This window comes from Panthera leo, chromosome E3 (genome assembly GCF_018350215.1).
Source record: "Panthera leo isolate Ple1 chromosome E3, P.leo_Ple1_pat1.1, whole genome shotgun sequence".
Classification (NCBI taxonomy): Eukaryota; Metazoa; Chordata; class Mammalia; order Carnivora; family Felidae; genus Panthera; species Panthera leo.
The window spans coordinates 3,842,754-3,864,905 of NC_056694.1; the positions used below are offsets into that span (position 1 = coordinate 3,842,754).

Sequence of the window (22,152 nt, forward strand, 5' to 3'; positions counted from 1 at the left end):
TGGTTTCGCTTGTGATTTTCAGAGGCACAAGCAAGGTCAAGTTAGCTTTTCCTTGTCTTGCAAAATAAGCTAAATTAAGCTTTGCTTGTATGACGACACTGGCGTCGTCAGCTCGGAATTTTCGAGTCTGGTCTCCATTTGTATTTGACTTTAACAGGTGGATGCTTGTAGTATCTATTTGCTCTTAATTTGCATTTTCTTGATGAGTATTAATGATGATCACCTTCTCAGGTGCTCATTAGGCGTTTTGATATTTTCTGAAGTACCATGCTCAAGTACCCAAAAATGAGTTGGTATTTTCCTCATTGATTTGTAGAAGTTCTTTTAACGTTCTGGAAAGAAGTCCTTTGTCAACAATGTGTACAACAGGGCTGAGCTCGCCGTTGCCCTTGGCCGTGGAGTCGTTTTTTGGCACCAAGGGCGCAGCATCCGTGATGAACGTAATTCAGATTGTTTGTGACCACTGGGTACATACACTTGTACCCGTGGGATTTGTCCTTGGATGTTATCTAGACAAAAAGAATGATGAAAAACTAACTGCCTTCCAGAACAAGAGTGTGTTGCTTAAAAGGGAATTGAGACCCAGTGAAGAAGTCACCTGGAAATAAAGGCTGTGACTGAAATAAAGAATGTTCACCTTAAAAAAATTAGGAAATAAAAACACACTCGGTATTTTCAAAAATGTATTTCAAGTGTATGTATTGAAAGCTTATGTACCCCACTCATTCTGAGGCTTGCCTTCTTGACCTGTCTTGACGAGAAGTTGTTTTTAAAGTTTATTTATTTAATGTTTCTTTATTTTTGAGAGCGAGAGAGACAGAGCATGAGTGGGACAGGGGCAGAGAGAGAGGGAGACCCAGAATCCAAAGCAGGCTCCAGGCTCCAAGCTGGCAGCACAGAGCCGGACGCGGGGCTGGAACTCACGGACGGCGAGATCATGACCTGAGCTGAAGTTGGCTGCTTAACCGACTGAGCAGCCAGGTGCCCCATAAAGTTTATTTATTTTTGAGAGAGAGAGAAAGAGAGCACGAGCGAGCTGGGGAGGGGCAGAGAGACAGAGAGAGAGAGAGAGAGACAGAAACCCAAGCAGGGTGGCTTGATCTCAATAACGTGAGATCACGACCTGAGCTGAAACCAAGAGTCGGGCACTTAACTGACAGAGCCCCCCAGGCGCCCTGAGCGGTTGCTCTCCGTTTTGATGAAGATTAACGTTTTATTTTGTGGTTAGTACTTTTTAAAGTACTTGTTTGGGAGACTTCATTTACTCCAGAGCCATGAAGGCATTCTCCTACGTTTTCTTCCAGAAACTCGACTGTTTTCCCTTTCACGAGTACGTCCACAATCCATCTCAAACTAGTTTTTGAGTTCGGTGGGAGGTAGGAGAGCCAGCACCTTTAAAGGAAAGGACCAGTGTTTCCTCAAGGATTTGCAACGCATTCTTGACTCTGGGCTAAAAATTAGCTTCCCTGCGCACAGATTGAATTGTGCCATTCTCCTGCCTAAGTGTTTCCAATGGCAACCCGTTGTTTAGATAATGTTCAGGCTCTTGCTTAATGCATCTTAACAACACCCCCGCTCGATTTGGCCACTTCCAGTTTCACAAGCCCAATCTTGTGTCCATCGCCCCACTCTAAGCTTAGACACGCTGAGCAGCGTGTTCCCTTGGACACACTCTCACCTCTGAACCTTTGCCATACACAATGCTTCCGTAGGTTACCTACTATTCAAACTGCAGGTCTTACCTCCTCCGGGAAGCCTTCTCTGACTGCACATTGCCTGTCCCTTAAGTCTAGGTTCAGTGACCTCATCATGTGCTCTCTTGTACTCCGGCTTGTAATTGTGTTCCGGGGTAACTTCTCTGAGGGGAGGGAGGCCCATTTGGTTTACATGGAAGGTGTCTCGTAAATATGAGTGAATCCGCCACGGATCCAGAAAGCGGGCGCCTCAGGGAAAGAACGGGGTTACAATTCTCAGATTGAACACTTGGCGAATAGGTTAACACTTCTGAGCCTCAGTTTTCAAATCTGTAAAGTGGGGACGCAATATTCTCTACGTAGGCCTGCCAGAAGCATCAAATAAGATGCTGCACATAAATCCTTAGCGCAAGGACAGGCACACAGCGGACACTTTTAATATGAATAAAACCATAGAGACTCACTTTTCCCTTGCGCATGCGCCGTCCTCCGTACGCCAGCTAGCCCTGCCCGGCGCGCCCCTGCGCGTCCCCACGCGTGCGCGTGTTCGACCGGAACCCCAGCCCTGGCCGGAGATGAAGGGGCGGGACCTCCGCAATACGCCTGCGCCCTGAGAGGCCGTGCGCCGAGGAGGCGGGGCCGCGCCGGCGCGCAGGGCGTCCCGGCTCCTGAGCATAAACAAGAGCGGGCACGGGATGAGGCGGCGGTTGATCCCCGGGCAGCCAGCTGCGGCCAGCGAGGCGGCGAGCGGGGCCAGGCGCCGACCCTGAGCGCACCCGACTCGCCCTCCCGCGCGCGAGCCCTCGGCCGGGGCCACCCTCCCGCCCGCCCGCCGCGCGCCCACCATGAACCTGGCGAGTCAGAGCGGCGAGGCCGGCGCCGGCCAGCTGCTCTTCGCCAACTTCAACCAGGACAACACGTAAGGCCGGGCGGGGGCTGGGGCCCGAGGCCTGGGGCCGGGCGGGGGTCCGGGCCCGAGGGCCGGGGCCGGGGCGGGCGGGAGCCTGAGGCCGGGTTCAGGGCCGGAGATTCGGCCTGGAGGTTCGGGGTGGAGGCCGGGGCGGGCGGGGGCGTCCCCGGGGGCGGGCCTGGAGCGTGGAGGGAGGGGCGCTGCCCTCGGGGACCCTCCGGGCGCTGCGCTGGAGCTGCGATCCCTGGGCGGGGAAAGTGATGGAGATAAGGAGGCTTTTCACCCACCGACGGATAGGTTGCTTTACCTTTTGGGACCTCCCTTCTCACAAAGTTGGGGCAGAACTTTGTGCCTTGACTTGTTGTCCCAGCCGCTTCTGGAGCAGTGAGCGTGGGTTTCTTCCTCTTATCCCACCTGCCCTTCTCCCTCGGCCCTCTCCCCCCCCACTCTTTCCCCTCTTCAGGTCCTTCTCCTCGTCTCTTCATTACCTTAGTGCCCTTTTCCTTTCTTTCCCTTTCTTCTTGTCTCGTTGTTCTTTTTTTTAGGTAACTTCGATGTCCTGCCCGAGCAAGAAACAAACTTAGCCTTAATCCTGGCCTCTGATCTGGGGAGAAACTGAGTCAAGGGGGATGTGACAGAGAAATACCTGAGGGGTCTTGGTGCTTCAGGGAATGGGCCCATCCTTAGGGAAAGAGAGGCCCACTGATGCCAACCCATGGATTTGGAACGCTGTTTGTCCAAACGCCTATGGGTTTGAAGCTGATTCTTCAGAGGCTGTCTCGGTGACCTGTGAGCATAGTTACTAGATGAAGTTTCTGGAGAAGGAAGGAGCTGTGGAAGGGAGGAGAGCCATCTTGGGAAGTGAGTAAGAGGAAGTGATGTAAGTGAGGAGGAATGGGTCATTGGCTTCGTAGTAAGTAGTTGGTCGAGTTGTTACTGGCGGAGTGGAGTCAGCAAAGTAGAAAATGAGATTTTTTTTTTTTTTTTTTTTTTTAAACGAAGAGTTCATTGTAGAATGGCAAGCAGGCATCAAGTCCGTGGCATGCAGCGGGTACTCGGTAGCGCCTACCCAGAATTGTGAGGTTAGTGCCGGGTGGCCCGGCAGCGGGACCGCGCTGAGGTTAGAAGGAAGCAGATCACCTTTTCCCAAGTGCAGATGAGGAAACTGAAGTTCACAAAGGCTCAGAGCTGTGCCTGGATCCTAGAGTTTGGTTAATGTGGAGTGTGGGCAGGCCCGAGTCTCTTCCACTGCCCTTCCCACTCTGCCACTGTCTTCTCTACCTGAAAAGTAGGATTTTGAGGATGGTGAATTTAGGCATCATACTGTAGCAGTCTTTAAAGATTACAACTACCAGACGCTTAGTGTTCCACGTGGGTAAAAACCAGCACAGCAAAAGCATTTTGAATAACCAGTTGCCAGTGGTTGTGATCGGGATAGACTATGTTATGTGAACCCGGGAAACGAATAGAACATTTCAAACTGAGATTGGTTTTTAAGCCCTTAGTGTTTTTTGTTTTTGTTTTTAAATTTTTTTTTTAATGTTTTTATTTTTGAGACAGAGTCAGACAGATCGCAAGCAGGGGAGGAACAGAGAGAGAGGGAGACACAGAATCCAAAGCAGGCTCCAGGCTCTGAGCTGTCAGCACAGAGCCCGACGTGGGGCTCGAACTCACAGACTGTGAGATCATGACCGGAGCCGAAGTCGGACGCTCAACCGACTGAGCCACCCAGGCGCCCCAAGCCCTTAGTGTTTTGAGATCGGTTAAGAAATGGTAGCTTTCTGGGTTTTTATGTCTTGTATAAGTTAGAGAATTTCCAAAACATTTTCTACCATTTTTTTTTTTCCATCTTTTCACTATTCATCATTTATGTTGAAAGGAAATCAAATATGAGAACATATTCTCTTTGGCTGTTATTTCAAATGGGCTTTCAAATTACATACACAATAGAAAATGTCAGTCTGGCCTGAAGTTAGACCTTGTCACACTTGGAAGTCACGTGCTTCCTCACTCCTCAGTGAGTCTGGAAGTTCAGGAGGCTTCTGTGTCATAATTTGGACTTGCCAGAAACCTTGATATAGTACGAATGTAAACTGTTAAGAAATAGTAGGATAGGATTATAGTAAATTATTAAGAAATGGGAAGATAGGATTTAATCATTGATTAAAATGACTAATTTGTCTTGAAGAAATAGACAGGTTTATGAGGAAAGGCTGTACAGTTTACCCCTTTGCCTCCTTTACCCGTCTCCAGAATTTAATAGAAGAACACAGTTTTTCACAAGACAAAGGTTGTCGGTCTAGGATCCACATTCACTGTGTTCAGTGAGAAAATCTGGAAGCCATTTCACTTAATAGAATACATGTATGTTACACAATAATGCTTAACAAAAGAATATTCCCTGTACACCAAAGTATCTGTCCTGCTTTTTGTACTAGTAATATGGCTTCAAATATTGTGTTAATTTTCCTAGGATTCTCATCCTAAAAGTATGAAGAAGTGCTTTTTGCTTTTTTTTTTTTTTTTTTTTTTTTTTTTACTATTTGTTTGTTTATTTTTTAGTTAGAACAGTGAAAGAGGCACTGAGAACAGTTGTTTTCAGTCATCTCGCTATTAACTGGTTAGTTCCAGTGCTGGTTTCTGAAAGTAACCGTTTGAACGGTTTACTTTGGAGGAATTTTTGGCTTTTGAAATTGAAGTTAACAAACTAGTAAGAGTATCCCTGAAATGGAAATGTCAAGGACTAAATTCCTCCAGTGGATGCCGCTCGTCTAGTGGGAATCTGTGATTTGGCGATGTCCTTTTTCAACTACACTTCAAAAAGGGGTGGAATAAAGAAAGGGACTTGATTCTCCAGGTCTCCTGTCGACAGGATTGAAGTTGTTAGTGTCCAGAAGATTGTAGAGATGCTTGTTTAACTGAGTTTCTTCTACAGTTACAGTTGTTCTTCTGGGAAAGTCACTTCTCTCCACTTTTTTTCTCATCAGTAAATCGAGAGGCTTGATTGTAGATGGTCTTTAAGGAGCCTTCAACCTTAAAGTTTTAGGCCATTCTGTCGGCCGGGTAGAGGGAGTGTTGGAGGAGGGCAGGACAGTCACCCAGGAGGATATTGTCCAACAGCAGTGGCCCGTGGAGAGAAGACCAGTCAGCCATCAAGACTCGGTGTGACCCGTGGGACAGGCATGGTGCAGGGAAGTTCAGGTTACTCCCAGGTGTCTGGTTTGGGTCTAGTGTGAACAGTGATTCCATTATGGGGACTCGGTTTGGGGCAAAAGATGGATTCTGCTCGGCCGCTATTGAGTTGTCAAGGCATCAGGGCTAACCAGCTGGAGGCCTGCGGTGGAAATGCTGGGAGCTGCGGGAAGAGCCTGCTGTGGAGCAGACTTACTAAGTAGGGCCCCAGGGTCTACGAGGTGTCCTCCTTGGGTTCCTTTTTATGCGTGTGGACTGTTGCCACCTAACTCTAATCAAGTAAGATAGTAGGAAGGGAGAGCCCTTCGGGACTAACTGTTGGTAAGAGTTTACTGAAGGCAAAGGAGTTAAGAGAAAGATCTGATTCACACTTTTTTTAGTGGAAGTTCACTGTCTTTTAGATACTGAGCGCTCAAGTTTCAATTCAGCGATAGACTTGCGGTTACAGATGGTGGACCACACAGAGGCATTTGTTCTGGCCCCTCCCAAAACCCTACTGAAACGTCAGTCAACGAATTACCCAAAGATATATATTTAAGTTTATTTACTCACCGTGGGGAGAGGGGGAAGCAAGGAAGGAGCGGAGAGAGCTTCCCAAGCAGGCTGTCTGCACCGGCCTGACAAGGGGCTCCGCCTCCGGAACCTTGAGATCATGAGCTGAGCCGAGATCAGGAGTTGGCCGGTCGCTCGCCGACTGAGCCTGACTGAGCCACCCAGGCGCCACTCAAAAAATAGTTTAAAAGACTGAAACCCATAGGAGAGGGAGGATGAGGAAGGAGTCGCTAGCAACATTTGAGAAGCTGGCAAGTAGTACAGGAAGGCGATCCCGGGTTGCTGGTGGAGAAGGCGGAGAGCCGACCTGCTGTGAACTGCAGAATCCCCGAAAGGCTCGGGGTTGGCGGCCTAGAGAAGCTCTAGAAGTGGAATAAAGGGGGGTGTGGCGAGAACGAAGAGGATTGGCCCTCAGCATGTTTCACAAGCACTCACTCTCCCATCCTGGCAAAGGACTTAGGCCTCGTCTCAAGACCGTATAACAGGGTCTCTGCATTTTGACACCAGGCGCGGTTGAAGGCCGGGCTGTGGTGTTGAAACGTGGGACTGAGTAAATATAACCTTTTTTCTAGGATAGTAAGCTGGTTTTTTTCCTTCGGCAGTAAAAGATCTCATTGTGTTACCTTAAAAAAAAAACAAAAAAAACTACACAAACATTTATTGGGGGATAAGGTCATTTAATAAGGGAATTTCAAACTTCCTTGTTACTGTGCCTCTCCCATTAATATGTCTGCCGTTGTATGGTCAGGCAAATCATGAGAAATTATTAAAAGCAGGATCAGTCCCAAAGAGGGATGTATGAACCTGATCATTGGTGTTACCACCCTTTAAAAACATCCACTTTTAGGGGGTGCCTGAGTGGCTCAGTCGGTTGGGCGTCCGACTTCGGCTTGGGTCGTGATCTCACTGTTCCTGAGTTCGAGCCCCGTGTCGGAGCCTGATTCGGATTCTGTGTCTCCCTCTCTTTCTGCCCCTCCCCCACTCACACTCCGTCTCTCTCTCTCAAAAATAAATAAATATTAAAAACATCCATTTTTATTGATAAAATATATACTCGAACTATGCCATGGATATATAGGGAAAAATAATTGAAATATTTGTGCTTGTATTTCTTATTGATGGAGGTGCACAGCAGTTTTACAAACCACGCAATTAAAATTGTAGCTAAGGTATTTAATATCCTGAAGCAGTTTCTGAATATTTGTAAGGACACCAAAGTTCTGATGTTGGATCACCAAAGGCCAGTTTTGACAGATTCTTTTGTTCGGAGCATAGAATCAAAATCTAGTTTCTCATAAACCAGTTAAAGCTCATTAAGTTTGCCCATGAAAGAAGCCTTCCCTGAGCTTATTTTATATATAGTGTCAATAAGGTTGGCGATTTGGTTTCTAAGTCAACAAATTAGAAAGGGAGAGGAGCTGTTAATCCTGGGGAGAGGGTCACAAGGAAGTGACACCTCTCTGCAAAAGAATAAATGGAAAATATTTTTAGCAGCTCAACACTACAGTCTGACCATTTGTGGTCACACACACAAAACCCTCATCTCCTTGGTAGGGTCTGAGAGGGTCACCGTATTGTAACAGTACAGTTGGTTTAATGATCACTCCCATAGGACTCCAGGAAAATGGTAAGAATCTCCCACCCCCTTGTGATAGGCATACAGGAAAGCATATACAAGAACACCTTTTTCATTTTTTAATCAAAAATAGAAAGAATCTATCAGTGCTTAAAATAGCAACCATTAGTTATCTGGAAAACATTTCTCAAAAGTTATAGACTGCTGAGATTTTTGTCTTATTTTTAGTTCTCCTGGATATTTATGTTTTTGTTGGCTTCTTTATTGCTTTTCAAATTATTTACAGGTAACAATATCTAATTACCTCATTGATACAATTAATTCAAAACAGTGAAGTATTTTTGCAAAAAAAAAAGGTAGAGTTTTGCTTTTTTTTTTTTTTTTTTTTTTAGTTTAGCTACATATTTTGGGGTCGGGGGGGGGAGAGATTCCCAAGCAGGCTCCACGCTGTCAGCGCCGAGCCCAACACAGGACTCGATCTCACGAACCATGAGATCATGACCTGAGCCGAAATCAAGTCAGACACTTAACCGGCTGAGCCACCCAGGTGCCCCAAAGAGTTTTGCTTTTGTTTGTACTTCTAAGATGAACCAATTACAACTTAAAAATTTCATAGTGCTTACAGTAGCTCCATTCTTGGAATATATTTCTCCTACCTATGGGCCAGAGAAGGGTTGGAAATCTCAAGTTTTTAATAGATGAAATGGCCGTTGAAGTAGCCCTAAGTTTTATCTTGGTGTGCAGATACTCCCGCTAGGAAACGTCGGTGTTCAGTCTTTCTAGTCTTCTGGTCTCCACTTGTCTGCACATTTTTCCAGACACTAGATTCAGAACCGTCCAGTAGCTGCTTCCTCATACGCCCCACGCATCCTGCTTGATTGGCTCGTCCTCTGTTTCTCAGAGCTGGACTTCCTTTTGTTCCCCCCCAGCCCCCCCGCGGTCAGTCTCTTTCTGGAGAGTAGTAATCTTCCGGTGGGGAACTGCTTCACTCAGTGGCCCACTGCACCTGTACAGGGTCGGGGGTGGCAGCTGGGGAGCCCGTGAGCTCCCTTCAGGCCTCTTGGCGAAAGCCGTGGCTTTGGCGTCGGGTGTGAGTGATTTTATCTTTTCCTTGTAGGTCAGCTGTGCAGTCTTCTCATGCCAGCTTCCAAGTTATCTTTTCCGTCTGTTTTATTTCCACCCCACTGCTCAGCTGTAGTTTCACATAGGTGATTGAGCTGCGCTTGCCGTGGCCCTGCCGAGGCGGAAGGATGTCATCGTCCACCATCGTAAATGTCTTTGTTTAAAATTCGGAGCGTCCGCCTTCTTCGCTTTTGGACTCACACATAGAGCAGATCACCTGAGGAGCCCCACTTTGTTTTGAGGGGATCGTTAATTAAGGGCTGATTATTTCCATTTATTGGTCAAAGTAATCTTTAAGGTTTTGTAGGTTTTCAGTAAGAATAAGGTCTGTATGTTATTGACCTTCACCTTTTCCTGGCTGCGAGCTGGGGCACCTGGCTCTGCCCCTTGCCTCTTTTCTGCTCAGCCAGCACTCACCCCCTACAAACTGTGTGAAATTACTCGTGCTAATTTTCAGTAGAGATGACGGTTACTAGTTGGTAACATGGAGCTTGTTTTTGCATTATCGTTGTCTACACGTATCAGCTCTTATTTCTGATTTGGCTTTTTTGCAGGTCCCTAGCTGTTGGTAGTAAGTCCGGTTATAAATTTTTCTCCCTTTCTTCTGTGGATAAGCTGGAACAGATCTATGAATGCAGTAAGTGTTTGCTTTATTTTTCCCCCTTCTTAAAAACAAAACAAAACAAAACAAAAAAGTAGACAAAGTATACTTGAATTGGAATGCATTCTCAAACTCTAACACTGTGATTAAAGTCCAGACACCCCTTGCCCAGTACTCTTCCTTGACCTTGGGCTTCCTGGGATGACAGCTGTGAACGGGTGGTACGTGTTCTCCAAGGTGTGCGTGTTTGCGTGTTTATAAATGTACTGCGGAGACACTTGTTTTATGGGTTGTCTTTCAATACACGATATCATGATGTGTGTAGTGTTCTGTAATTTCTCCCCATTTTAAATGCCAGTGAAACCATTTATCTTTCTGTTATAAACCACTTCCGGAAAACTGAAAACTTCACAGCCCCCATAGGAATGATTTATTTTGACATCTTATGGCATTCGAGTGGCCTACATGTCAGAGGCAATATGGACTTGTAGAAGGGTCATATGGGCTTTGACTTCTTGTTCAGTCACTTATTTGTGACTTCAGATAGATTACTTCATCTTGGATCTCAGTTTCTTTGGTTTTCTTGTGTGAGTGTGTGTATGTTTGTGTGTGTGTGTGTGTGTGTGTGTGTGTATGTGTGTGTGCAGTAGGACTTGCTGAGTAAACAGTAGGCATAGAGTCCTCCTCCCCAGAGAGAATTTGCTAGAAAGCTTTGGGCTCTTCCTGCATACATAACTTGTTTCCTGTGCATGTATGTAGTTACACACATAAAGATATACTTTTGTGTTTGTGTGTGGTTTTGTTTTATATAAGTGAGCTTGTAATGTTTTGCTCTTTATTTTTGTTTTTAAAAACATAACTTTAAATTGAGGTGATTGTCGATACACACGCAGTTGTAAGAAATAATACAGACCCCATATACCCTTCTCCCAGTTTCCCCCAGTGGTAACATTTTGCGAAACCACAGTATAAGACCACAACCAGGATAGCAAAGTTGATTGCTCCTGATCAGGTTTCCCCAGTTTTACCTGTATGCGTTTGTGTTTCCTAAGTTCTGTATGGTCTCAACGCCCTTGCAGATTCCTGTTTCCCCCACACACGGCCAAGATGCTGGTTGGTTCTAACAACACAGGGTCCTTCCCGCTGCCCTTTTATAACCACACCTGTCTCTACCTCCCAGCCCTAGTCCCTAGTAGCCATTAATCTATCCTCTCCAAAATGTTGTCATTTCAAAAATGACATGGAAATGGAAATATGTAACCTTTTGGGACTGGGTTTTGTTTTGTTTTGTTTTGTTTTGTCTTGTTTTGTTTTGTTTTTACTCAGCATCATTCCTTGGAAATTCATCTGAACGGTTGGATGTGTCAGTAGTTCGTTTTTATTACTGAGAAGTATTCTGGGGTGTGGATGGACCACAGTGTATCGTCAGTTACCTGTTAAAGGGCATCTGGGCTGATTCCAGTTTTTGACTATTATTACAGATAAAGCTGCTGTGAACAGTCATGTATAGAGATTGTGTGAACATAAGTTGTTACCTCCCTGGGATAAATGTCTAAGAATACAATTGTCGGGTCATATGGTAGGACCCCCCCCTTTTTTTTTAAAGAAACTGCCGAAGTATTTTCCAGGTGGCTGTACCATTTTACATTCCCACCAGTGATGTCTGAGGAATCTGGTTTCTCTGTATCTTTGCTGCGGTCGGTGTTACCGCTGTTTTTCATTGTACCACCTTGGTCGATATGAACGGTGTTGTCTCATTGTGGTTCTGATTTGCATTTCCTCCGTGGCTGATGATGAGCGTCTTTTCGTGGGCTTATTTGCCACGCGTATATTCTCTTCAGTGACACGTCCGTAATTCGGGGTTTTGTAATGTAAGGTTTTCAGAGTTCTTTAAATATTCCGTGTACCAGTCCTTCGTCAGATATGTGGTTTGTAAATATTTTCTCTGTATGTAACGAGCAGCCCTGAAGGCTGCCCGTGGCCTGACCTCAGTTAAGAATCTTTGTGGGAGAATTAGGGCTTCCGTACTCACGACGTGCTTGTAATGAGTCACACTGGGGTTTGGATTCGGGGAAAGATTTAACCCGTGCCGTTTCACGTACCTGAGTGAGCGGACAGTTGTGGGGAGCGGGGTCTCCTCCCTCCGAACGGCGTCGGCGCCTCCGCTCCGAGCGACTGGCCCCGTGTCGTCCGCTTTGCTCCCTCCGGAGCGAGCGTTCCACTTTGGAATTCCGCTTCACCTTCCGGATCTCTGAAGGAGGGCGGTTCCTCGAGTAACGGGATAGGCGTGTCCTTCACCCTTGGGTCCGTCCACTCGGGGGGCGCTTGCGGAGGGCCTGCTCCGTGCCAGCCTGCCCCGCCCGTGGCGAGGCGCTAGCGGCCCCCGCTCTCCTGCCGCCTGCACTTAAATGGAGGAAGACCAAGAACGAGTAAATACATTCGTGTCCAGCGTTCTGCTGGGCACGTGGCAGCCGGCACAGACCCAGATACCACCCCCTGCATCCCCACCCCCCACCCCTGCTAACTTAAGACGAAGATGTCGGGGGGACGATCTCGTTTCTTCTGCCAATTGCTTGCAATAGGGAGTTCTCGTGGTCCCCGGGAGGTCAGAGGCTTCCCTGGCCCCTCCCAGGCTTCGGCCTCCTCCCGGCAGGCAGGTAAGCCTTCGGGTGCCCCCTCGCCTCCATCGGGAGGGTGTGTCCCCCCCCACCCCCACCCCCTGCAAGTCCGCTGTTTGTTGCTGCCCAAAGGCCAGCAGCCAGGGCCTTCCTGGGGACGTAATCAGCGGCTCTGACTCCACGCTTCCTGTGGGCTGCCTTAGATTTTGCTCCTCCTCTGTCCTCAGACTTGGCCTGCTGATGTTCACTAAATCTTCCTTCCAGAAAGCTTTTCTTTCTAGTATGGAGCCAGAAGATGTGATGTGGGTGATGAGATAGCTGTGAGCTAGTGTGCTTGCTTATCTCGAGTGGGGCCGGGAGTTGTGCAGATCTCCAGACTGGCCACCCCCCCGCTTCCCCGTGGCCCCACGCAGGATTGTTCCCGATAGGGCATTCTTCAAAGAAGGGTAGCCGGTCTCTGGATTCCACTGGGCCTTTGTGAATGACTGAAACCTTTACTAACACCGTACCCAGGGGAGCCCGAGTTGTGCTATGACCTGGTTGCTGTAATGAGTAGGGTCCCCCACCACGCCGCCCTTTGGAACCCAGTGCTTAGAAAGGGGGTAAGAAGACCAAAACCTGGTCTTTACTTCTCAAATTGAATCAGTTTAATGACTCACCTGATTCCTTGAAGTTTATTTACTGATTTTTTAGTGTCTTGTTTTTTAAAGGTGTTCGGTGGAACAAAAACAAAACGTGATGTCTTGATAATACTGTGCAAAGAGTGGGTATTTACTGACCAACACCGTGAGGTGAAACATAGGCTCCTTTGTTCTTAGTGAACTTGGACCCTTAGAAATAGATGATGAAATGGACAAAGAATTTTTCGAGGGTTAATACTTTAAACTGGAAGTGATTGAATTCTTTTGCTCCTGGAGCCTTCTGCGCCTTTCCCCTCTCACATACACTTTTATGGAGTAGGTAAAAGAACGTCCCTTCCAAAACAGGTTAACTGCTGAACCGAGATTGTTCTCTGGAGTTTTTCCACAAATAGACCCAGAGCAAAGAACATACTTGATGCCTGGCCTCGCTGTTTGCTGCAGGCCCAGCGTTGGCCTTTCCCTCATAATCTCAAGCATGCATCACAAACTCAGATCTTTGCTCTCGGTCGCTGTTGCTGTTACAGAAAAAATGAGCCAGAACTGGTCTTGGGAGGAGCAAGATGGACAACTGCTTGTTTCTCTGTCGTTTGTTCAAACAACAGCCACAGAAAGCCTTTTGCCCAGAATCAGTGGAAGATTTTTTTCCTATCATACCATTGTCATTTCTGGAGTTGCAAGAGCGCCCGTGTACGCCTTGCCCGCTGTCTGTGCCTGCCTGTTTGTTTTGTCATTCTCTTTCTCTCTGTCCTTTGTGTGTGTGAAGATGCGTAATGTGCACATGTGTGGTCTCCCTTCCCTGTGAAGGGTGTGTGGTCGTTATTTGTAAAATAGCACTTAGGTTGGGAGGAAAAGTTGGCTCTTTTACATTCTATATTGTGCGTGTTTGCATTTTTAAGTTTCTGAGCTAGGAAAACATGCGTCAGGAGGCAGTCGGTTGTGAAATCGAATAAGCAGCGAAAGTGACCAGTGCCTGCTTCGACATCCGCAGCGCCTCCACAGACCCAGAGCGCGTCTCCTCGGGAGACCAACCCTTCTTGACCGGACAGGCATCATCTGCGTCCTACGGGTTGAGAAACGGTGCTTTTTGAGAGCGTTCTGATGTGACACACAGCTGGTTCGAGTGTCCATTTCATTGGGCTGTATAGTTTTGGATCTTAAGGGGAGAGGTCCAGTAGCCTCTCTGCGTAAATCTGCCGTGATGAGGATTGGGCTCTTGCCTCTCTTGAGAGCTGCAGGCATCCGACAGACACGCCTCGTTTACAAGTGTGTTATGTCACTTGTTTCATGGTTTCTTCTTCGCTTCTTAGTGCTTTAGAGGTGTTCTCATTGCCAGTTCTAAGTAGTGCCAGCAGAAGCAAACAGCATTCTTTGGGGGGGGGGGGGGTAGCTCACCAGCAGGGGAAGGGGCAGATGGAGAGAGAGAATCTTAAGCAGGCTCCATGCCCTACATGGAGCCCGACAGGGTGTCGATCCCATGACCCTGGGATCATGACCAGAACAGAAGTCAAGAGTCAGATGTCCCTAGCGTTCTTTTTCACATCAAGTAATTCTAGGGGCGCCTGGGTGGCTCGGTCAGTTAAGCATCCCATTTCAGCTCAGGTCGTGATCTCATGGTTTGTGGGTTCGAGCCCCACGTTGGGCTCTGTGCTGACGGCTCAGAGCCTGGAGCCTGCTTCAAGTTCTATGTCTCCCTCTCTCTCTGCCCCTCCCCTGCTCACACTCTGTGTCTCAAAACATAAATAAACATTAAGAAAAAGGGGCACCTGTATGGCTCTGTCGATTAAGCGTTTGACTTTGGCTCAGGTCATGATCTCACGGCTCGTGAGTTCGAGTCCCGTGTCAGCATCTGTGCTGACGGCTCGGAGCCTGGAGCCTGCTTCAGATTCTGTGTCTCCCTCTCTTTCTGTCCCACCCCCACTCATATTCTGTCTCTGTCCCTCTAAAAAATGAACAACCATTAAAAAAATAAACATTAAGAAAAAATTTAAATCAAGGAATTTGTTTCTTAAATTTTGTACAGGGCATCTCTAGGAAGAGTGTTTGTCAAAAACTGTGGCCAAGGCCACCTAGAATGGTCCTTGAGAGCAAAGCTTTCCGTGACCCTTGAGGGCCTCGAGTTCACACTTTCTTAGTGGTGGCTCGAGTGCTCATCGGTGCCATTGTCTCCTTAAGAGGCCACCTCCAATAATTACAAATGCGCAGCCTCGTTTGGCCTTGTTTCTCTTGCTTTTCATTCAGTTGCAGCGCCCTGTAACCGGCCCTACGCATGCGCACCCTGGTTTCGTGGGGGGCCGAGCTGGTGGACTCGAGTTTGCCGGGAGGTGACCGCGCTGGGCACGTGCGCTCTGAGCATCTTTCCGCGTTTAAACGTGCTCTAGGGAGTGTGGTGTCATGTGAAAATGGCAGAGAGCTTCTTGAAACCGCACAGTAGAAAATTAACAGACCCAAACCACCCGATGGTCCGTGAAGACCGGTGGCTGCGTTCCCGACAAGATGCAGGCCCTCGGTGCCACGGACGTAAAGGAACTCTGACCCTGAAGCGGATCCTTTGGGGGTGTTGCCGCTTCCTCTGTGGTGCCAGACACGCGTTAGCTGCGGGGTGACCTGGTGCGTCGGCCCTGCACGCGGGGCCTCGGCCGTTTCCTAGTTCCTGGCTCCTTTGCTAGTCTGATGAGTTGCGGCGGTTTCCCCCAGAAAACCCAGTAGTTCGTATGTGAGCCGGTGGTTTGAGAGAGCTCGAGGCCCGCGTGAGCGTGGCAGGATTCGGGGCGCCGGGGTCTCCCAGGAGACCCCCCTCCTCAGAGGCTCCGCCTGACAACTAGTGTCCACCCTCCGTCCCTGATGCCCTACACGTCTTACGTCGGCTCTTAACATCTTAGGATGCCAGTTCGCCAGTAGTCTGTGTGGCTTAACAGCTTTTTGGAGATGTAATTTATATGCCATACAAATCACTGGTTTCAAGTGTACAAGTCAGTGGAGTTTCGTATATTTGCTAAGGTGGACAGCCTGCCATAATCTAATTTTAAAGCATTTTTATCCCCAAAAGAAACCCTGAGTCCATTAGCAGTCACTGCCCGTGTCCCTCCACCCGCCTCAGCCCTGGGCAAGCGCTAATCTACTCTCTGCCTCTGCACGTCGGCAGGTCTGGACAGTTCAGATAAATGGAATCAGATGCCACTGGCTTCTTTCACTTAGAACGTTTGCGGAGTTCATCCGTGCGGGAGAGCGTGCCAACACTTCATTTCTTTTTATTGCTCGATAGTATTCCCTTACGTGGCTCCGCCGTGTTTTGTGGGTGGACACTTGGGTCGCTCCTACTTTTGTCTGTTGTAAATAGTGCTGTTGCGTTCATTGGTGTGCAGGTTGTGTGGACGTAGGTTTTCATTTCTCTTGAGTAGATGGTTACCTGTAGGAGTGGAATTGCTGAGTGAGCATCTTTGTCGCACTTGTGAGTTGCGGTATAAGGTAAATTCCTGGAGTCGGGAAGACAGACTCAACAGAAGAACATTTTTAAGTGGGTAGATATTGCCAAGCTGCCCTTAAAAAAGATAGTACTGGGGCACCTGGGTGGTTCAGTCCGTTTAACATCCAGCTTCAGCTCCGGTCACGATCTTGCAGTTCATGAGTTCAAGCCCCGTGTCCGGCTCTGGGCTGAGAGCATGGAGCCTGCTTGGGATTCTCCGTCTACCTCTCTGTTCATCCCTACCCCTCTCAAAAATAAATAAATGGACCTAAAATTGTTCTTCTTTAAAATAGCTTTATGGCCTCCCACCACCAAAAAAATTCTAAAATCATACCTGCATTCTTTTCTTAAAATTCCCAAAAAGTTCCAAGCTTGTAGTTGATGGAAGAAATAAGCAAACACCCCAGCGCACTAGCCGCTCACTTTCCTGCTCTTGCATTTAGGCGAACGCACGACGTACCATGTCTGCTTCCCACCATTTGTTAATGGAAATTTTCAAACACAGACAAGTTGAAAGTATTTGACAGCTGCACGTGTACATACACCGCTTGGGAGTCTGTTGTTAACACTGTACTGTGTTCATGCTGTCACACATCTAGCCCTCGATCCACCTTACTTGTGTGCATTTCAAGGCACGTTTCAGGCATCAGTATGTACTTGCTTAAATACTTAAGCATGGATGTTACTAACTAGAGTTCACTGTTTTTGTTCTTTTATTTTGAGATAATATTTACGTACAGTGGAATGTATAAATCTAAAGTAAACATTCTGTGTTTTGACAAATCAGACATCTCCGACCAAGGTTTACCATCACTCCAGAAAGTTCCCTCTTACTCTACCTCCTCCCTCCGATCCATTCCAACTCCCTTTCACCCCCTGAGAGGCGAGCGGTGTTCTGGGGTTTTCTGCTATACATTAGACTTGCCTGTAATAGAACAGACATTGTGGGAACGCTGCACGTGCTTTCGCTAAGGTTTCTTATACTCGGCGTCATGTTCCTGGGGTTTATCCATACTGTTAACGCATCTCTGTTGCCCAGTATATAAATACGTGAATTTGTCCATTGTTTTATTGACGAACATCCACAATTTCCCCAGTTTTTAATTACGAATATAATCGTTACTGACATTGTTGTACAAATCCTTTTGTGAACGTACGTTTTCATTTATCTTAACTAAATATCTAGGGATGGAAAGAGTGTTTTGTTTTATGAGAAACCACCAGATTCTCCTACGAGGCTGTCCCATTTTGTATCCGCTGCTCCCCCCGCCCCCCGCAGTGCTGTGTGAGAGTCTGGTGGCTCTGCGTCCTCACCACCATTTGGTGTTAACTAGTCTTTTTTCACTTGAGCCATGCTGATGTGATGTGAGATCTCATTGTGGTTTTGATCTGAATTTTCCCGATAATTCATCACGTTGGGCACTTGCATGCCCTTGTTGGCCATTTGCATCTTTTTTTTTAAGTTTGTTTTTCTTTATTGTTTGAGAGACAGAGACTGTACAAGTGGGGAAGGGGCAGAGAAAGAGAGGGAGAGAGAATCCCTAGTAGGCTCCACGCTGCCTGTGCAGAGCCTGACACGGGGCTCGAACTCACGAAGCCGTGAGATCATGACCTGAGCCAAAATCAAGAGTCAGACGCTTACCTGACTGAGGCAAACTGGTACTCTGGCCATTTGCTTATCTCTTGTGAAATGTGTGTTCAGATATTTTGTCCCTTTTCAATTGCATTGTTTGTCTTTTCATTATTGTGTTGTCAGAGTTCTTAAATTTCTGGATATTTTTTGTCACGTTTTATGAATTTTTTTTTTCTCTGTCTATGGCTTGTCTTATCTTTTGAGCAAACATTCTGAATTTTGGTAAGATCTGATTTACCCTCTTTTTTTTTTAATTTATGATTTTTTCTCTGTCCTTTCTGAACAAATTTTGGCTACCATCAGGTCATGAAGATGTTTTTCCATATTTTCCACATTTTCTATGAAAGCTTTATAGTTTCAGCTTTTATGTTTAGTTCCATGGTCCATCTCATTAATTTTGGTGTGTGGTGTGAGTAAAGGCTCCTTTTTTTTTTTTTTTTTTAACCCCGCTGATGGATTCCACCATGGTGATAGCTTCCACCATTTGTCAAAAAGATTTTTCTTGGGGCGCCTGGGTGGCTCAGTCGGTTAAGCATCTGACTTCAGCTCAGGTCACGATCTCACGGTCTGTGAGTTCGAGCCCCGCATCAGGCTCTGGGCTGATGGCTCAGAGCCTGGAGCCTACTTCCGATTCTGTGTCTCCCTCTCTCTCTGCCCCTCCCCTGTTCATGCTCTGTCTCTGTCTCAAAAATAAATAAACGTTAAGAAAAATTTAAAAAAAAAAAAAAAAAAAAAAAAAAGATTTTTCTTCCCTCATTGGATTGCTTTGGTGCCTAAAAACAGCCCTGTAAGTGTGGATCTATTTTCTGCTCTTTATTCTCTCCCATTGATCTGTTTGTGAGTCTTTGTATCACTAACACTGCTTGGTTTACTATAACTTTATATACAAAATTTTGAAGTACCACAGTGTAAGCCTTCAACTTTGTTCTTTTTCAAGGTAGCCTTGCATATTCTAGATAGTTTGCCTTTCTGGTTTAAAGTCAGTTGGTGATTGTCTACAAAAAAGTCACCTGGGATCATGCTTAGGACTGCATTGGACCTAGAGGTCAATTTGAGGATAATTGGTATCTTAATATCGAGTATTCCAATCCATAAACATGGTGTAGCTCTCCGTTTATATAGATCTTCATTTATTTTTAATTTTCTTAATTTTCTTTATCTTTTCTCTTAGTGATGTTCTGTGGGTTTTAGCATGGAGGTCATGTATCTTTTTAAAATTTATTACTCATATTTTGGGTTTTGACAATGTTGTAAATGGATTTTTTTCATTTTTCATTTGTTTGGGGCTAGTCTGTAAAAATACAGTTGACTTTTGTATTTTAACCTTGTATCCCGTGACTTTGCTGAATTTACTCATTAGTTCTAATAGTTGCTTTGTAGATGCCTTATAATTGCAATAGAAATAGTTTGACTTCTTTCTGGTCCTTTTGCCTTTTTTTCCCCCTTCATTTTCTTGCCTTATTGCAATGTGTAAAATCTCTAGTACAAAGTGAGGAGAATTGGCATTCTTGCCTTGTTTCCAGGTTTAAAAGGAAGAATTCAGTATTTTCACCATTAAGTATGGCTGTAGATTTTTCATAAATGTCCTTTATTGATTGAAGAAGTTTCTTCCTTGTCTCAAGTTTCTAAGTTTTTACCATGAATAAGCATTGAATTTTGTCACGCTTTTCCTGCATCTATTGAATTGATGTACTTTTCCTCTGACTAGTTGAACTTGCATTTATTATCACAGCCTCAGGTGGAGACTGATGGTCCTGCATTTTTCTAATAACTGTATTTGCTTGCCCTCTGAGATGGTTGTTTCCGGCTGTTTTCACTCATTAAACTTCCCACCACTATGGCCCTCAAAGCTCCTAACCACTGCTCACGCTTCAAAGATAAACCGGTACTTTGAGCACGGACTTCCCTCATCTGACCTTCAGCTGATGGTCTGTCTGCCTGCAACCCTCCCATCTTCCCATCTCCCGCCTGTTCAAATGGCAAAGCAGGGATTCCCGTCTTGTTAAAACCAGCCCTCTTAGTGGATCTCACCACCTTCCAAGTTTATTTCGTGTTTTCTTTGTTTGTGAGAGAGAGAGAATGTTGAGTGGGGGAGGTGCAGAGAGGGTCGGGGGGAACAGAGGATCTGACACGAGCTCTGCGCTGACAGAGTGGGGACAGAGCCCAAGTCACATGCTCAATGAGCCACCCTTGCGCCCCTGCCAGTTTTTTTTTGAAGTATAATTGACGTACGATATCGTATTACCTTCAGCTGCACATCATAGCGGGGCAGCATTTGTATACATTATGAAATGATCCCCACGGTAAGTCCATTTGCCATCTGTCACCGTGCAGAGTTATTACGGTATTACCGGCCGTATTCCCTGTGCTGTACGTCACATCCCCATGACTTATTTATTTTGTAACTGGAAGTTTGTACCCCTTAATCCCCTTCACCTATTTTGCCCACCCACTCCTTCCCCCTCTGGTAACTATCAATTTGTTTCCTGTATCTGTGAGTCTGTTTCTGTTTTGTTTGTTCTGTTTTTTGTTTTTGTTTTTTAATTCTACATACAAGTGAAATCGTACGGTATTTGTCTTTCTCTGACCTATTTCATTTAGCCTGATATTCTCTAGGTCCATTCGTGTCACAGATGGTAAGATTTCATTTGTTTTTGTGGCTAATACTCCCCTGTCCGTGCGTGTATGCACATCTTTATGCCTTCATCCATTGATGGACACTTAGGCTGCTTTCAGATCTTGGCTATTGTAAACAGTGCTGCAGTGAACATAGGAGTGCATACATCTGTGTGGATTGGTGTTTTTGGTTGTTTTTGTGTGTTTGTTTGTTTGAAGATAAGTATCCACACTTGGAATTGCTGGGTCATACGGTAGTCCTGTTTTAATCTCTTGCAGAACCGCCATACTTTCCAGAGTGGCTGCACTGATTTACATTCCCACCAACAGTGTACGAAGGTTCTCTTTTTTCCACATCCTTGCCAACGCTTTGTTATTTTTTGTGTTTTTGTTAATAGTAAATCTGACAGATACCTCCCTGTGTTTTGATTTGGATTTCCCTACTGATCAGTAATGCTGAGCATCTTGGTGTGCCTGTGGGCCATCTGTATGTCTTTGGAAAAATGTCTGTTCTAGTCTTCTACCCATTTTTTAATTGGGGTATTTGGTTTTTCGGTGTTGTTACGTAAGTTTTTTAAATAGACTTTGGATATTGACCCGTTATCTGTTATATGATTTACACATGTCTTCTCCCATTTAGTAAGTAGCATTTTCATTTTGTCAATGATTTCATTGGCTGTGCAAAAGCATTTTAGTTTGCTATAATCCCGTGTGTTTATTTTGGCTTTTGTTTCCCTCGCGCGAGGAGACTGGTCCGGGAAAATGTCGTTGAAACCTATGTCAACGTGTTTACTGCCTGCGGTGTCTTCTAGGAGTTTCATGGTTTCCACTGTTACATTCTTTAATCCATTTTTAATTCTTTCCTGTATGGTGTGAGAAAGTGATCCAGTTTCGTTCTTTCGCATGTATCTGTCCACTTTTCCCAGCACCATTTATTGGAGAGACTGTCATTTCCCCACCGTATATCTTGCCTCCTTTGTCACAGATCAGTTGACCGTACATGCATGAGATTTTTCTTGGGGTCTGTTCTATTGATCTGTGTGTCTGTTTTCGTGCCAGTGTCATACTGTTTTCCTGTAGTCTTGTAGTGTAGTTCGAAATCAGAGAGCATAATTCCAGCCTACTTGTCCTTTCTGAAGATTGCTTTGGCCATGCAGAATCTTTTGTGGTTCTGTTCAAATTTTAGGATTCTTCAGTTTTGTGAAAAATGCCGTTGATATTTTGACAGGGATTATGTTGACACTCTCGATTGCATTAGATAGTATGGACCTTTTAACAATATTAATTCTTCCTCTCTGTGAACATGGAGTATCTTGCCACTTATTTGTGTCTTCTCCGATTTCTCTCATCATTACAGTTTTCAGAGTACAGTTCTTTCACCATGTCGGATAAATTTATTCCTAGTTAATTCACGATCCCAGGGGTCGTGGGATCGAGCCCTGCGTCAGGCTCCACACTCAGCTTAATATTCTCTCTCTCTCTCTCTCTCTCCCTGTGCCCCCTTCCCTGCTCATGCTCTCTCACTCTCTGTGTA

At 46.0% G+C, this 22,152-nt stretch overlaps 2 protein-coding genes across 3 annotated transcripts in view; both read left to right on the forward strand.

The window, feature by feature from the left end:
* The first annotated feature begins 356 nt into the window (after positions 1-356).
* Positions 357-608, forward strand: LOC122210273 (NADH dehydrogenase [ubiquinone] 1 beta subcomplex subunit 1-like). The gene has a single exon (XM_042922897.1). The coding sequence runs from the start codon at positions 357-359 to the stop codon at positions 606-608; it is 252 nt and encodes an 83-aa protein (XP_042778831.1).
* Positions 609-2,347: 1,739 nt separating this feature from the next.
* Positions 2,348-22,152, forward strand: part of WIPI2 (WD repeat domain, phosphoinositide interacting 2) — a 42,687-nt gene continuing 22,882 nt past the window's right edge. Inside the window, exons 1-2 of one of the 2 annotated variants that reach the window (XM_042921207.1) lie at positions 2,348-2,613; positions 9,601-9,683. In XM_042921207.1, coding sequence (XP_042777141.1) covers positions 2,540-2,613; positions 9,601-9,683 — 157 coding nt within the window. In that variant the 5' untranslated portion in view covers positions 2,348-2,539. Of the gene's footprint in view, positions 2,614-9,600; positions 9,684-12,013; positions 12,305-22,152 lie in introns of those variants that run through there. The other variant, XM_042921208.1, reaches the window with a different exon arrangement.